The 16,224-nt window shown below is 40.9% G+C and overlaps 1 protein-coding gene and 1 long non-coding RNA gene across 4 annotated transcripts in view; both read right to left on the bottom strand.

Moving 5' to 3' along the window:
- The window catches only part of LOC118121988 (neuronal membrane glycoprotein M6-a), a 45,980-nt gene extending 30,019 nt beyond the window's left edge, over nucleotides 1-15,961 (bottom strand). For 2 of the 3 annotated variants that reach the window (XM_035178385.2, XM_035178376.2), the window contains exon 1: nucleotides 15,733-15,961. In XM_035178385.2, the coding sequence (XP_035034276.1) occupies nucleotides 15,733-15,769 (37 nt within the window). In that variant the 5' untranslated portion in view covers nucleotides 15,770-15,961. The remainder of the gene's footprint in view (nucleotides 1-15,732) is intronic. The other variant, XM_035178368.2, reaches the window with a different exon arrangement.
- Nucleotides 10,780-11,640, bottom strand: LOC118122009. The gene is made up of 3 exons (XR_004698421.2): nucleotides 11,436-11,640; nucleotides 10,921-10,963; nucleotides 10,780-10,839 (listed from the first exon to the last, which is right to left on the bottom strand). It is a non-coding gene; the product is annotated as an uncharacterized LOC118122009 (long non-coding RNA).
- Nucleotides 15,962-16,224: the final 263 nt, after the last annotated feature.

The following is a 16,224-nucleotide window of genomic DNA, read 5'->3' as shown; positions in this document are numbered from 1 at the left end:
CAAAGCTTTTCAAAGCGCCAGGGCTCCTTCTACACCAGGGGTAGGCAACCTTTACTATCAAAAGAGCCATTTTGTCCCCTCTTCCCCCAAATAATATTTTTCTGGAGCCGCAAAACATATTTGATGAGACAGCTTATAAAGTTTAATATATAGTTATACTATATCTATATATAAACTATAGTTTGTTGCATTTATGAAATTATAGAACGACAATAAAGAAAACTGTTGCTAGTTTTACCTGTTACAACAAAGGAAAACACCAAACTCTTATGAAGAGGATACAAAAATATACTGGCATGTGTAGGCCTACTTTGAAATAAATTAAACACAGAACTATGCAGGCCTATTTGAGTCCTCCCCATATTTGTGGGAAATGTATAAAATAAGAAGCAGCAAGTTTGTATTCAATTATGACTAAAGTCCATTTCAGTGTGCTGTCATCCTCTTCTGTTTTTTCCCACGTACAGCAATCAACCGTCGGGTAATACGATGTGACGCATATTTTAGTTGATGAAATATTTAAACAATAAGTGAGAGCAGGTAAGACTGGAGGCGGACACAGAAACTGAAGCTCAGTACAAACCAACTGCAGCTTCTGCTCTGATCAAGAAGCGGCGGCGCTGATCTCTGAGCAGCTGTGACCAGAGAAACTCTGTGTTTTCACTGTTTCCACTGTTAAGAAGCTGACCGGCTGCTTCACGTGAACGAGCTCTAATCTCACTGTGTGTGTCTCTCTGAGTGAGTGAGCGGGGGCGGGGGGGCGGAGCCCCGGGGCCTGTGTGTGTGTGTCCGCTAGGGCTGTGCTCAAAAAATCGATATGGCAATATATCGTGACGTCCTCCTTGCTGATGCACGCATCGATGCAGATGCTACTGTATCGATACGGCATCAAATGCTGTGACGGCTGTTTTGAAAACGAAACATCACCTATGGTGCAGTGCACAATGAAGCCAATAGGTGGCAGCTTAGGCAAAAACAGCACACGTCTCAACCCAGAACAAACATGGAAGGAAACAGTGAAAAACTGTTTCCACCGCCGGTAAAACTCAAGGCCAAGATATGGGAGCATTTCGGATTTTTGCAGACACCAGGAAGTCGGGAATTGGACATGAGTCATGCAATATGCAAGCTATGCAGAAACAAAGTAAAATACTGCAGCAACACGACCAACCTCCGTCTTCACATGACAAGACACCACGCTGATCAGCCGCTAGCAACAGGTACTACACAGCGTGTGTCGTCTCAACCAACCCTGAATGAGGCTTTAAACTCAAAATTTCCCTCAACATCCCAACGGGCTAAGAAGATCACAAATGCACTTTTATGCTTTATATGTAAAGACTTGCGCCCGTACAGTGTTGTTGATAACGAAGGCTTCAGGCAACTGCTTAATGAGTGTGAGCCACGCTACACAATCCCCACTCGTCGGTTCGTTACAGAGACTGCAGTTCCCCAGTTGTACGCAGATGTGAAGCAACAAGTCACTGAAGCGATCTTTTCTGCAAACAGAGTTGCCATTACATGTGATGCCTGGACTTCGAGAGCAACCCAGTCATATGTAACTCTCACATGCCACCTTATTTCTCCAGACTGGGAAATGGTCTCACACGTCCTGCAGACCAGAGCTATGTTTGAAAGCCACACCGGGTCAAATATTGCAGATTTGCTACGGGACGTGGTTAATGAATGGGGGCTTGTTGACAAGGATCCTGTGTTGGTGACAGATAATGCCTCTAATATGACAATCGCGGCACAATTGGCGAAGTTAGTGCACGTGAAATGCTTTGCGCACAGTCTGAATTTGACCGCTCAACGGGCACTCAAGACGCCCACTGTTTCCCGTCTACTGGGAAGAATTCGCAGCATCGTGGCTTTTTTTAGGAAAAGCACAATTGCAAGCCATGTCCTGAATGAAAAGCAGAAGCTACTTAATCTCCCGAATACAAGCTCATGACAGATGTAGCTACGAGATGGAACAGCGCCTGTGATATGTTGGAGCGCTTCTTAGAGCAGCAGCCCGGCATTTGCGGAGCAACTCTCCACTGAGGTGCGGAAGAATGCCAAGGAGTTGTGGACCTTAACTGAAGCGGACCTGGCCTGTGCTGAAGATGTGGCTAAAGCCCTGAAGCCGCTAAAAGTTGCAACACTCGTTATGTCAGAAGAAAAGACCCCTACGCCGTCTGTTATAGCACCGCTGCATGCCCAGCTGTGCAACGGCGCTCATGTCCAAGCAACAGACTCGGCCACACGAGGGACATTAAAAACACCGTATCCGGGGATCTTGGGAAGAGATACGTGAGCGACAGATCCTTTCTGTGCATCGCCTCAGCACTAGATCCACGCTTTTGTGCCCTTCTTCTGGAAGAAGACCAAAGACAGGACACGTATACCACTGTGGCAGCAGAGGCAGCGCGATTTCTCAGGTGGGGGTTAATTAACCTTAGTTTACTAAGTGTTTTTGCCGAAAAACAAAACGACCTTTTCACTTGACTTTGGTACAGCAGGTTGTGCAGTATAATGTAATGATATAACTATACAACTGTGACTCATCTTTGTATTTATGAATGCTATGTGGTCTTGGTTATAAGCTTTATATACAGTCTATGGTTATAAGTACATTTTTATGTTCTGATTTCAGAAGAACCAGAACTATGTACCAGAACAAGAAAAGGCTAAAACTTGTTCTTCCCCACCCTGCAAGAGAAGAAAGGACTCTACCTGTGCTCTAGCAGATTTATTTGGAGAGACATTTTCTCTTCCCAAAAGACAAGACTCACCTATGTCACTACATGATCAGGCACTTGATGAAATCAAGAAATACAAAGAGGCAGAGCCATTGGCTCTTACTGGGGATCCACTCAGTTGGTGGAGGGAGCACCAGGTTGCTTTCCCCTTACTATCTAACTTAGCTAGGAATACCCTCTGCATCCCAGGTACAAGTGTTGCCGCAGAGAGGGTGTTCTCCACCGCTGGAGACATAGTTAGAGCTCAGAGGAGTGCTCTGAAACCTGAGCATGTGGATCAACTGGTGTTTCTGCACAAAAATCTGAAAACATGTTAAGCCTTAGCTGCCAGTACAAGGCCAATTTTAAGTTTGTTAAAAAAGATTTTTTTATTTTTTTTATTATAATTTTGTCTTTATAAAAGAACTGGTTTGCTGTGGACATTCTTATAGCAAATGGAAGTGCACTTAAAGTCAAGTGAAACCAGAGTATTATGGCTATTTTAAGTTTAAAAGTTAAGGAATATTTTATTTGCATTTATTAATAACTCTGAGTTGAAGGAGCATTATTTTATTTAACATCTTATCTTTGTTGGCCAGAATTTTAAGTGTTTTAAGTTGTGCGATCCTTAAGGCTTTGCCTTTGTTGTTATATGGAATAATAAAAAACAGCTGTTGTAGTAAATTCTGTGCAGGACATGGTCATTATTCAAAAGCAATGTGTATCGTGATACGTATCGTATCGTGGCCTCCGTATCATGATACGTATCGTATCGTGAGGTTGTAGGCGATACCCAGCCCTAGTGTCCGCTGTCTGGGAGCGCACACACACACACATTCGCCCGCTCCTGGTATTTCATGATGGCCTGATACGATGATGATTTAAAAAATAAACATGAACGTTAGTGAACGTCACGATAAACGTGAGTGAACGTCACGTTCACGTTCATCACATGAAAACTGATTCGTTAAGTTCACCGTTCGCGTTTGAGGATTGGTGCGCAAAAGCAGGGGTGGAGGCTTTTCGGAGCCCTATACCTGTGATTTTGACATTCCTACAGGAACTACTAGACAATGTTCTGGCGTTCTCCACTATCAAAGTGTACTAAGCTGCTATTTCAGCATGCCACATAGGCTTTGGGGATAAAACGGCAGACAGCATCCTCTCATTTGACAGTTTATAAAAGCGCTCGGCGCATGCGGCTGGTGTCAAGGAGCCTAACCCCACTGTGGGATTTAACACTGGTGCTCGAGGCGCTATCTTGCGCACCTTTCATGCCACTGCAGCAGGTAGAGCTTAAGATGCTCTCTTTCAAAACGGCTCTCTTACTGGCGCTGACATCTGCAAAGCGCGTAAGCAATATTCACGCACTATCAGTGAATCTGTCATGCATGCAGTTTTTTATGGGGGATTTAAAAGTTGCTAAAACCAAATCCCGCGTTTGTGCCTAAGGTTTTTAACTCGGCATTATCATATTGTCCTATTGAGCTGTCGGCATTCCATCCTCCACTGTTCTCCACGCTGGAGCAGGAACGGCTGAATGCGCTCTGTCCGGTGCGCACATTACGAGCTTGTGGACATGTGGACAGGACATCTGTCTTCAGGAAATCAGAGCAGCTGTTTGTGTCTTGGACTACTTCACACTTGGGGAAACCTCTTACGAGGCATTGTTTGTCACACTGGATCGTGGAGGCTATTGCCTCAGCCTATCATTGCTGGGGAATACAACCCCCCATAGGTCTGCGGGCGCATTCCACTCGTGGTATGGCTGCATCATGGGCACTGTTCCAGGGCGTGTCTGTTGAAAAGATATGTGCGGCTGCCAGCTGGGCAACGCCTCATACCTTATCCAGATTTTATAATCTGGATGTTACTGTACCTACATGGTCTCATCCAGTCCTGAATGTGAGTTACGTCACAAATGTGCCTGTCTGACTGACTGATTGGTTAGTTATTGGTCTTCGAGGTAAGCTTATCTGGCAATGCGGCAGTCGCCATATCCCATAGTGAGATACGGAAACGAATGTTGGAAGACAACTTTAGGTTTAGAAATTAACCCCGGTTCTCTGAAACATGAGTGAGGTATCTCACCAGATCACCCTCCTTGCCTGGAGCGAGGAAGAGGTGTGCTTACTTTTTAGACTGAGGTGATGACGTGATGTCAGGTCTATATATAGCAGGAAGAAGTTCCTCCTCTGGTGACAGATGTCACGTCTGCCTGCCAGTCAGGAATGACTTATTGTAAAATTGCTTCTGGGGGACAGCGCGGAGGGCGTGTCCCATAGTGAGATACCTCACTCATGTTTCAGAGAACCGAGGTTAATGTCTTAACCTAAAGTTAGGGAGAGCTCGTCTCATTCCTGTGGAGCAACTACGGAGAATACGGTCTGGTGAGTGCCTGTGCTGTAATCAGCTGGTCACTTTTAAGATACCTGTACTTGTACCCACAAAAATAATTGGCTCGCCCACAGAAGTGGGGTTTCTGGCAGGACCGTCTTTTCCCTGACCTCCATCTCTACAGAGATTACAAATCTTTGGCCTTGTGTTCACCACCTCCCAGACCATATGACAATGGACAATGGATCTCCTCCTTGGGGCTCCCCTGCCTAGCAGTATAATCTGTCATAACTCGAAGGGAAGCCAAATGCGTAAAGGAAAGTCTAGCAGCAGGCATCATCCTACCGTCCTCCTCTTGTGTAGGCACTGCATTTTTCTTAATCCAAAAGAAGGATAAGACCTTGCGGATGTGCATAGTCATATCTCAGTAAAAAAAATCAATACCCTTTTCTTTTGATAATTATTGGAGTTTCATGTCAAGAGAGTTCCCTTGGTTACATTGTTGAGAGTGGGCAGGTGAAGGCAGACCCAGAGAAGATCAGCCGGATTCAGCGTGGCAGTTTGTGGTGGAGGTCGATGCCTCGGACACTGGAGTCGGGGCTTATCGCAGGCTGAGATGAAAAGTTGCATTCCTGCACCTTCTTCTCCTGTCGCCTTCTTCTCCTGTCGCCTCTCCCCAGCAGAGTGCAAGCTGGCGTTGAAGAATGGTGGCATTGGCTGGAGGGTGCTTATCAGCCTTTTGTTGTTTGGACAGATGTTAACCCGATGCTCTGTCCTGCCAACATATGTCTGTTGAAACCATCTCTGACTGTAACACCCAGGATCCTGAGCCAGGATATGGTCCACCTATCGTTCTTTTGTGACTAATTCTATCCAGTCATTGGTTTTGCAGTGGATGCACACCTCGCACTTCGCCTGTCATCCATGAGTTAGCCGCACCTTATCCCAGCTCAAACGGTACTTTTGGTGGCCTACCATGGACAGAGACATTCAAGAGTTTGTTTCCGCAAGCACAGTGAGTGCACAGAGCAAGACCTCACACCAGCCACCTGTAGGTTACCTTCGACCTCTACTAATCTCAGACTGCCCATAGTCCCATATCACCTAGGATTTTGACAAAGGACTTCTGTTATCTAATGGTAACATAGTAATCCTTAGAACTGTTGACAGTTTTCCCAAAGCTGTTCATTTCCGTGCTCTGCCTAAACTTCCCACTGCCGCTGAGACAACCAAACTCCATGGGATACATGTGGAGTGGGCGGCTGTGGCTCAGGGTTTAGAGTGATTGTCCTCTAACCAGAAGGTCATTGGTTCTATCCTCTAAGTGTCCTGAACCCTTCTCATAGAGAAAAGTGCTGCACATAGATGCACTGTATGAATGTGTGTGTGAATGGTGAATGTAAAACTGTACTGTAAAACACTTTGAGTGGTCATCAAGATTAGAAAAGCGCTATATAAATACAGACCATTTACCATTAAAAGGAAGGAAAACAGCTATAGCCGGAAAACATCCTGTTTCTTGGGCCCATTTGAAGTTGAGCAAATCATTAATGGTCTGTGATAAACCCGACCTTCCGTGTCTCCCACACCATCTCATTGGTCTCGCTAGCCTGAAAAATTATGCTAAATCCCCAGTCAACAACAGCATTGTCAGTCAGTCAGCGGTGTCATAATTGTAATTATGATATGAATAGTATTTGACAATACTGGTCAAGTTAAGAATTACATTAGATGAGTAAGGTCTATAGAGCACAAATATTGCAGGAATTGACATTGATTGCAGGTGTCATTAATATTTAAATCACATATACATATATAATAAATAACATGCAGGAGAATAAGGACAAAGATTTTTCATATTTTTGACCATGAATATCTATGTCAAATACCTTATGTAATTGCTAACCATGTTACAAACACTTGAATTTTAAATGGCAGACTTTGGCTCCCACACATTTCTCTACAATCAATAAGCAGAGTCCTGAAACTGTTAAATTAATCACAGTGAATAACAAGTCTATGTTTGTTTGAAAAAGTTGCAATATTATAAAGACAAGATGTTCACTCTGGTGCTGCTGTTTGTATAGAAACAAATACAATAAAAGATTGTTTATAAGTTATATTATTCAAATATGTCATTACTAGCTGGTATAAGCAATGCTAGGTCCATACTTTTGGTAATTATCCAAATTATTTTTGGCAGTAAAGAAAGTTACACCAAGCGGCTAAAACCCGGGCTGAGCAATGAGGCCAATGCAGAAGTGCAAAAAGGTGCAGTTCACTGGGTGGCCACTTGAGGCTGGCTCCAAGAAGGAGTAAATTCCCATTGACTCCCATGTTAAAAAGCCTAACTTTAGAGCAGAATTAAACCTGTTTACAGCCTGGTTAAAAAAACGGTTTTAGTCTCAATCACTAAGTTCATCCTTCATGACAACTCTGAGGAGGTTGAATGTTTTTCTAACTCACTCGTTTAAATTATATATAGGTTTGAAATTATGAATAATTATCACTTGATGGACAGGTGACATCACCGTTAGCTCGCCACTCCAGCTTCTAGCCTGTTGCCTGCTCGGCTTCACCTGAGCTAACAGGCTAATCCCCGTCACTGAACACGACCTGAGTCTGTGGCGAGGTTTTCACTCACATATCAGATGAATAATACAGTTTGATGTTCGGCTGGATCTCCTGACAGAGAAGTTAAAGACGTCTGTGCTCCAATTTCTTTGGTAAGTAAAATACTGTATTTTATTTATGTGTTAGTAGTGATTAGCAGTAGGGCTGTGCTCAAAAAATCGATATGGCAATATATCGTGACGTCCTCCTTGCTGATGCACGCATCGATGCAGATGCTACTGTAACGATACGGCATCAAATGCTGTGACGGCAGTTTTGAAAGTGAAACATCACCTATGGTGCAGTGCACAATAATGCCAATAGGTGGCAGCATAGGCAAAAACAGCACACGTCTCAATTCAAAACAAACATGGAAGGAAACTGGCGAAGTTAGTGAACGTGACATGCTTTGCGCACAGTCTGGATTTGGCCGTTGAACGTGCACTCAAGACGCCAATTGTTTCCCGTCTACTGGGAAGAATTCGCAGCATTGTGGCTTTTTTTAGGAAAAGCACAATTGCAAGCCATGCCCTGAATGAAAAGCAGAAGCTACTTAATCTCCCGGAGCACAAGCTCATGACAGATGTAGCTACGAGATGGAACAGCGCCTGTGATATGTTGGAGCACTTCTTAGAGCAGCAGCCCGCAATTTGCGCAGCATTACTCTCCACTGAGGTGCGGAAGAATGCCAAGGAGTTGTGGACCTTAACTGAAGTGGTGCAACAGCGCTCGTGTCCAAGCAACAGACTCGGCAGTTACGAGGGACATTAAAAACACTGTGTCCGGGGATCTTGGGCAGAGATAAGTGAGTGACAGATCCTTTCTGTGCATCGCCTTTTTTAAAATTTATTATAGTTTTGTCTTTATAAAAGAACTGATATGTCCTCAGGACATTCTTACAGCAAATAGATGTGCACTTAAAGTCAAGTGAAACCAGAATATTATGGCTATTTTATGTTTAAAAGTTAAGGAATATTTAATTTGCATTTATTAATAACTCTGGGATTAGAAAGATAATTATTTTATTTTACTTTTAAGATCTTTGTTGGCCAACATTTTAAGTGTTTTAAGTTGTGCGATCCTTAAGGCTTTGCCTTTGTTGGTATATGGAATAATAAAGAACAGCTGTTGTAGTAAATTCTGTGCAGGACATGGTCATTATTCAAAAGCAACGTGCATCGTGATACGTATCGTTACTTGGCCTCTGTATTGTGATACGTATCGTGAGGTTGTAGGCAATACCCAGCCCTAATTAGCAGGTATCGGTGTCTCTGTACTTGGCTTGTTAGCTTAGCTCCGCTAGCTTGCAGGCAAGATACCAGCAGTAATGGCGATGCTAACAGGACCGTACGGGAGGTATTAAACCGACACAACACCGACATGAACCGGTCGACACAGCAGAGAGAAGCATTCCAGTTTATGAGGATGAATCTTTTAAACTGAAGGCAACTGTGTGTGTTTGGAGAACATCTCCACCACGTTAGATATCTAACGTTATGTAAAAAAAAAAATCTCGCCAACCTATTTGACTTGACTATGTTATTGTTAGTAACTTCCGTATTAGTGTCATATTAGATTATTGTTCAATTAATAACGTTAGTGCAGCTGCTGCAGTGGGAAACTCGTTGAGCTGAACTTTGTTATTGGCTGTACGGTAACGTAACGTTGAATTTAAATAGTTAAAGTTTTACCACAAACACAGATTATTATTCTGCAGAAACAGATTTACTGTGATCAACTGAAATGTGAATATTTAACGTCACATCTGCATTTTAAGAGCAGCTGTTTAAAGTAGCATTACGTCTCCTAAAGCTCTTTATTCAGAGTATTGATGTGTTGTAACGTATTACAGTGAAAACTAAACTTGTCTGCTACATTCAGTTTTTACATCGTTAATCTTAGGCAGACTTTACTGAATCTGTCACTCGTGTGTTGAATAATTCGACATGCAGAATAATTAATTTGTTTGTCACATGTAAATAAATTACAGGAAGTGTGACTTTACTAGAATAGAGTCACATAGAGAACCTGAGGCTGATGTCCACCACCTATTTCCTAAACTGAAGTGATTATGATCTGATGAACTTTGAAGTAATAAACTTTTATTTTTACCATGTAAAAGTCTGTGAAGGAGTTAACCTGGCAAATGTATGACTTTACATATCTGTGTATTTGTGTTGAATGTTCCTCTAGGTGACTCAGACATCCTGCTCCTGTGGATGTCCAACATGAGACAGAACTGGACTCCAACCAGACTGAACACTGAGAGTCATCACTTCAACACTGACTACAGGTACAGACCTGTTTTCATAGCTTACCAACAATCAAAGCAAAGTATTGCACATAATACATAATACATTAAATTATATATGCAATACTATTAATGTGGAAAAACTCCATACTGTACATTCATTGTCTTGGTAGTGCACTGTTTAATCCAAAACCATATTCAAATACATAGTTGAATATCCACAGAAAATAAGGACACAAACTTTGTTTATAAGTAACACTTCCTCTACAATAATGCCATACTTTTATGTTTCCTGTCATTGTATTAGGGATGGACAAGCCTGAAGGACACAGCTGTGCTGACCGTGTTCTGTCTCTTATGGCAAAGAAGAAAAAAGAAAACTGGGTTTACATCTAAAGTATATCAAATCATAAAGTAAAAGATGAACATTGTTGTGATAACCATGCTTTTACCAATCATAATGAATATAGAAATTGACTCAATATTATCCATGACACTAAGAAATGACTGCCAACTATAAACAGTTGCATGCCATCTTTAGTTGAGGGAGGTAAGCATGAAGTGTTGTGCAGATGAAGCTGGTGCAGGTCATCCTCATGTTGACCAGCCTGAAGCTGCCGATCTCCACCATGTTGCTGCTGCCACAGTGGATGCTGAGGACATCAGGTGCTGCAGTGCTTCATGTAATTAAAAGAAACTCACTATAAAGGATGTTTTATGCTGAAATCACTGTCACATCAGTAGGACAAAGGAGCAACACCTCAGATTAAAGATTTTTACAGATACTGTACAATACAATTAATAATAATTACAATACAATATCAGCTGTGTTAAGCAGCCAAGACTGGTACTTACAGTTTATTCTGTGTTCAGCAGGTGGAAGCAACACAAATCATCTCAGCCAGAACTGATGTACTGAAAGAAAGAAATATATTGTACAAATATATAAAATGTCTTTCTACCTCATCTGTAATATTTAAGGTGATAATCTCTCACAGCGCTGTTGATAACAGTCCACATCAAGTCCCTTGACTTCTCTCTGTGAAAACAGATAAATATATAATAAATATGAGAACTGTTAACAGCAGTGGTGTGTGGAGACTAAAATCATATCTAAACTGTCATTACACATCTGCATTGAGTCTAATTCCTTGTAAATTCCATAACAGGCTAAATAAACGAGGTGGTAATAGGTGGTAACAGGTTATACGAGCCTGTATCAGAACATTGTGACACATATAGTTACTATCACATGCAACTTACACGTGTAGCTTATTAATATTAACTTATAATTACAATCAAGTGAACACTTAACACACGACTCTTTACTAAAGTGATGTGAAAACTCAGACTGAGTTAGTTAACTTGCTTCAATCTGTTCATTAGACGTGTTAAATAAACGGTAAATTAACACAATTTCATATTAAAAACGACTTGAGGTATGTAAGCATATGTAGTATGATTATGATAATAGATAAATCAATAGGTTTTGTTGTTTCAGGGTAACTTACCTCTTAAGTTAAGTTGGTTGTGACGGCCGAGACCATCCCGAAGCATATACACCGCAGCGCTAGCCGTTTAGCAGCGGCGGGTAGCATGTAGCCTAGCTCCTTAGCATGAGCTAACCAGGTAACGTTGAGCTCTGTGGGCGTGGTTCAGTTGTCAGTCGTCCCTAAGCCCACCTCAGCTCAACTCATGCTCCTCCTCTTCCCCCATTTATTGGTTAGCCAGGAACTAGGAGGAGTCAGCACCGGTAAAATAGCGCTGGGTGAAACGCCCACTGAGAGCCTCATTTCCACTCTTCAGAAACCAACGGGTGACGTCACGGACACTACGTCCATCTTTATATACAGTCAATGAAAAATACACAACCATCCAATTACATCTAATAACAACATTCTCATTAGCAAGTACACCAAAGTGATCTACATTGCTTAACATAATTATTAGCACTTGTAATGACATAACACAAGATTTATTGTGATCTGTAGATAAACATCCTTACAATATTTACAATATTATATAATATTTTAAAAAACGTACATTTCTATTAAAGTCTCTAAAAGCAATTCTACATTATGTAATGGGGTCAATCCTTAATAAAAAGCTTTAGCTAAAACAGGATAGTTTTAGCAGTGTTACTTTCCCAGTTATGCTTATGTCATTGTAGATATAAAATCACAGCTCTAATTGTACCTGACAGGACGGCGATGCCTATAGGATGCGGGGAGTTGGCGAAGTTTATTTAGGGACACCGTAGTAGCTCTCTCCCTTTCTCTCTCTCTCTCCACTGCCGGTCCTGTGAGGAAGTGTAGCGTGGGCGCAGCAGGTGTGGACGCCAATTGTTTGTTGCGGTAAGTTTACTGAAAGTCACTTTAATGTAAATGGAGATCACGCAGAAAACGTTCCGCAAACATTAAGCCCATCCATAGATCCATAGAGCCCAGAGTACAGCTGTGTGTGTGTGTGTGTGTGTGTGTGTGTGTGTGTGTGTGTGTGTGTGTGTGTGTGTGTGTGTGTGTGTGTGTGTGTGTGTGTGTGTGTGTGTGTGTGTGTGTGTGTGTGTGTGTGTGACGGTATCAGCGTCGCCATACATGCACGCTGTAATCTCCCCCAGTCAGCGTGTACCCACAAACTAATGGGAACAATACTTGTAAGTAATGCGCCGGAACATTTATCCAGAGTCTATACTATTGTGTCTGTGACATTAAGTGTAGTTGTCTTTTCCTGTTTTAGTACTTGTCGTCAAGACAATAAGGACGGCGTGGGTCTCTGCTTTATTTTAATGAATTGAAGGTATGGCATAATGATGTGTGTTATGTTTGTAAATGTTTTGAAACATTTTGATGAACTTGTTTAATAATTGTGTGACCTAATATGACATGTTTGTTTCATAGGGCTGCCTTCAGGCAGAATATTTACGGTCACTGTTTTTTCCCACATTTAGATTTCATTTAGATTATTTGGCCTTGTTTAGAATTAGTTTTCTTTCTGATTAATTGGTTTAGTTTCTTTGTTTTATTTTATTTAGTTTGTTCTATGGGCAATGTGCAATATGGTTGACGGGTACTATGCAATCCTGGTTTAATGGCTTGAATATTGGTGAGTTATTGGCTCCATAAACTAGAGGCCCTCTTCTGTTATTTCATTGTATAATATCGCTTGCAGTGATAATCCACTGGTGCAATCACACCAGTGTTGGGATTCTTAAAGTGTGCTGTGCTTGTTTTATGCATGATAATTTAGCTTTGTTAAATTGGGTCTGGAGCCTTTAACTTCTCTCTTTTTAATCTGTTATTTATATCAAGTACAGGCCAGTACTCCATACTTTGCACATGATCCTGTGCTGTTCGATCAGTCTTTTTAAATCATTTGTCCGACTTAAATAAATTGTCTATTTCTGGAATCATCAGCCTCCCATCCCGTTTATTCTGGATATATGTGGTGAACCCGATTGGCATTCAACTGTCACCCTAAACTTTTGACCACTACAAGTAATTCATGGGCAGGATGACCTGCTCCAGGAAAATCTGATCAAAAAATCTTTGTCAACAAAATAAAGAAAAGGGAAGGGGTCAGAATACTTCCTGAAGCCACTGTTTGTATGTGTTTCAGTTTGTTGACTTATAATGTTGCCTCTTGCCCAATGTCAGGTCAAGGGATTGGCTCTTACATGAAAAAAACATAAATGCTGTATATTCTCATCATGTGTTAAATAGTTTTTCATGATTTTAAGCTGCATATGACATTTTGTTATGTATCTTCTTTTACAATGATTCATTGCCACTGAAGAGGGAAATTAATGCCAAAAGCCTTAATATTTTTATATAATGAACTGTTTTGCCTTGCTTTATTAATTTACACCTGCAATTGTCATTTTCATTGTTCCATTTCATGTCACATGGTATGTAACATTGAGTTCTTTCTCTCTGTTGTGATGAGTGCAAAGTCAGTTGGCTGGAAGATCACTGAAATACCAATGTACAATATAACTTTTTACCAATGGACCAGATATTTTCTTACACATCTCCTAAGCTTTTGCACTGACTATTAAACTGCAAGTAATGTTTAAGTCATGTTTCATCCAAGCCACAGAAGTGTCTGACTGTTAGTCATGCACCATTGGCTAAAGGAAAAATGAGACTTCCACAACTAGGGATGCCTAAGAAGGTACTGGTAGATAACTCTGTAACATATTGTTATTTTTCATTCAAATTGTTTTTGTTCAATTGAAATTAGGCTAGACCATTAGAAAGAATGGGTAAGCTGTAAAAGTAGACTCTTAACAGAATCTAGAATCTTTATTATGTGTTTTGCAGTGCAGGCTTAACAACAAATTTATGAGAATTACAGTTTGTGCCACAAGCTTTACAATTAAACCTTGATATAAACAGATTCAAGACCAAAACTAGATCACTGCTACACAATCACTCCTTCTCCAAATGAAAAAGTTTGCACTGCAGCACGAAGGATAATACAAAAATAATTGATATATATTATCATTATAAAAATGCATAGCTTATTTTAATGACTAATTGATTTAACTGATGTACACAAGGAACAGATTTTCTCCATGTCTTTAACAGGTGCCCTGCATTACTTCAAATTGTTAAATCTTTTGATAAAAAATACTCCATCATTTATTTTCTGTGTGGGCAGCACCAGTTACTTCAGACTGAAGGTGAAGAAAATGGACACGCCCATTTTTACCGTCTACAAAAATCATAGTGATTTGATAAAACACAAATATGCATAAAGAGAATGATTAACCATAATTGTATATGATGTGTAGGATCTGAAACAGAAAAGCAGCAAAAAAGAAAAACTGGATTGAGAAAGGGTAAAAGGGGCAGGGAATTAGGGAGGCAGAGAGGGAGGGTACTGACAGAGTGAGATGGAGGTCAGAAGGAGATGAGACAAAATAGATGATTGAGGAGACAGATAGACAAAAAAATATTGATGCAGAAAACAAGAGATAGAGACAGACAGGCTGATAAAGTTAGAAAATCTGGTTTGAAAGACACTGATAAAGAATGGCTCCAGAAAAAAAATCATAAAGGGAGAGGGGTAGTGATAAGGAGATATGAAGAAAATGGAGGGAAGGGTAGGGAGAGACACAGACACCAGGAAAAAAAGGATGCATGCAGAGAGCGAGGGAGAGAAGAGAAGAGAAGGGGTTCAGACAAGCGTGAAGCATCAACAATAGAGGCAAACAAAGAAAATCCCAATGGAAGTATCAATCACTGCTCCACTTATCCCTCGTCTTCCAGATTTTTAGTCTTTAGATGGAGGTTTTGTCCCCCACTCTTTTCTTCCATCTGCCCCCCATACCCCCTCTCGCCGCCACTCCCACCTCCTCCATCCATCCATGCGTCTATCCATCTGTCCACCCATCTGTTTGTCCTGCCTCCAAAACAGCACTGACCCTTCAATGTCTGCCAGCTCCTCTCATCCTCACCCTAAAACATGTCCTTTGTTATGCATCCATTCTTTATAAAATATAACAAAATAGGGTTGTATAATCCCTGGTATTATCATAAGCAGACCTATAGATGGCCCAATTAAAATTGTCAGCCTCTCTTTCCATTTCTGCCAAACAGAACAATGAGAAAAACAATCTGTGTGAACATATGCCAACAAAATTTGCACATTAAATGTACAAAAGATCTGTTTCCTAAAGGATATGTATATGGTCTTATATCTCTGTCTTCAGCACACAAAGTAAGCCAGTGATACAAAGAGAGATGATTGAACATAACAATGGCAGAGAGGTATATTTAATGTGAGATAATTGTTCTTATGTCCTACCTTTCTGGTTTTGCAAATCATCCATGTTTTCCTCCATTGTAGCAGGTTACAGTCCCTTTGTCTATATTTCGTGTGGATCTGTTTAAAGCCCCTTGCTAGCTCTCAGCACAGTGTGTGTACGTGGGAGGCTGACTATGTTTGTGTGTGTTCTTTCTCTTCCTGCAGATGATGGAGGCGCAGGAAGGTCCCTGTTTTAATGCTCTGCTCTCTTTCTCACTCAGCCGATCTGGACTTCTCCAGCATATCTATAGCTTTAGCTTACTTTACAGATATTTATCAAAATTATCTACGTATCAAATGTAGAAAACCTGAACATTAAAAGAAAAAATTCAATCATTTACTATTTTTCTTTACAATGTTAAATTAGATTTTAATTAATTAATTGGGACATGATTTTAAATGAAATAAAAAGAAACAGCTTATTAGCATATTATACATGCACTGTTAATAAGCCATTGCAAATTAAAACCTAATATGTGATATAAAAATAAG

The sequence above is a fragment of the Hippoglossus stenolepis genome, chromosome 2 (genome assembly GCF_022539355.2).
Source record: "Hippoglossus stenolepis isolate QCI-W04-F060 chromosome 2, HSTE1.2, whole genome shotgun sequence".
Classification (NCBI taxonomy): Eukaryota; Metazoa; Chordata; class Actinopteri; order Pleuronectiformes; family Pleuronectidae; genus Hippoglossus; species Hippoglossus stenolepis.
Note: the sequence above shows the minus strand (reverse complement) of the source record. Positions and strands in the feature narration are given on the sequence as shown.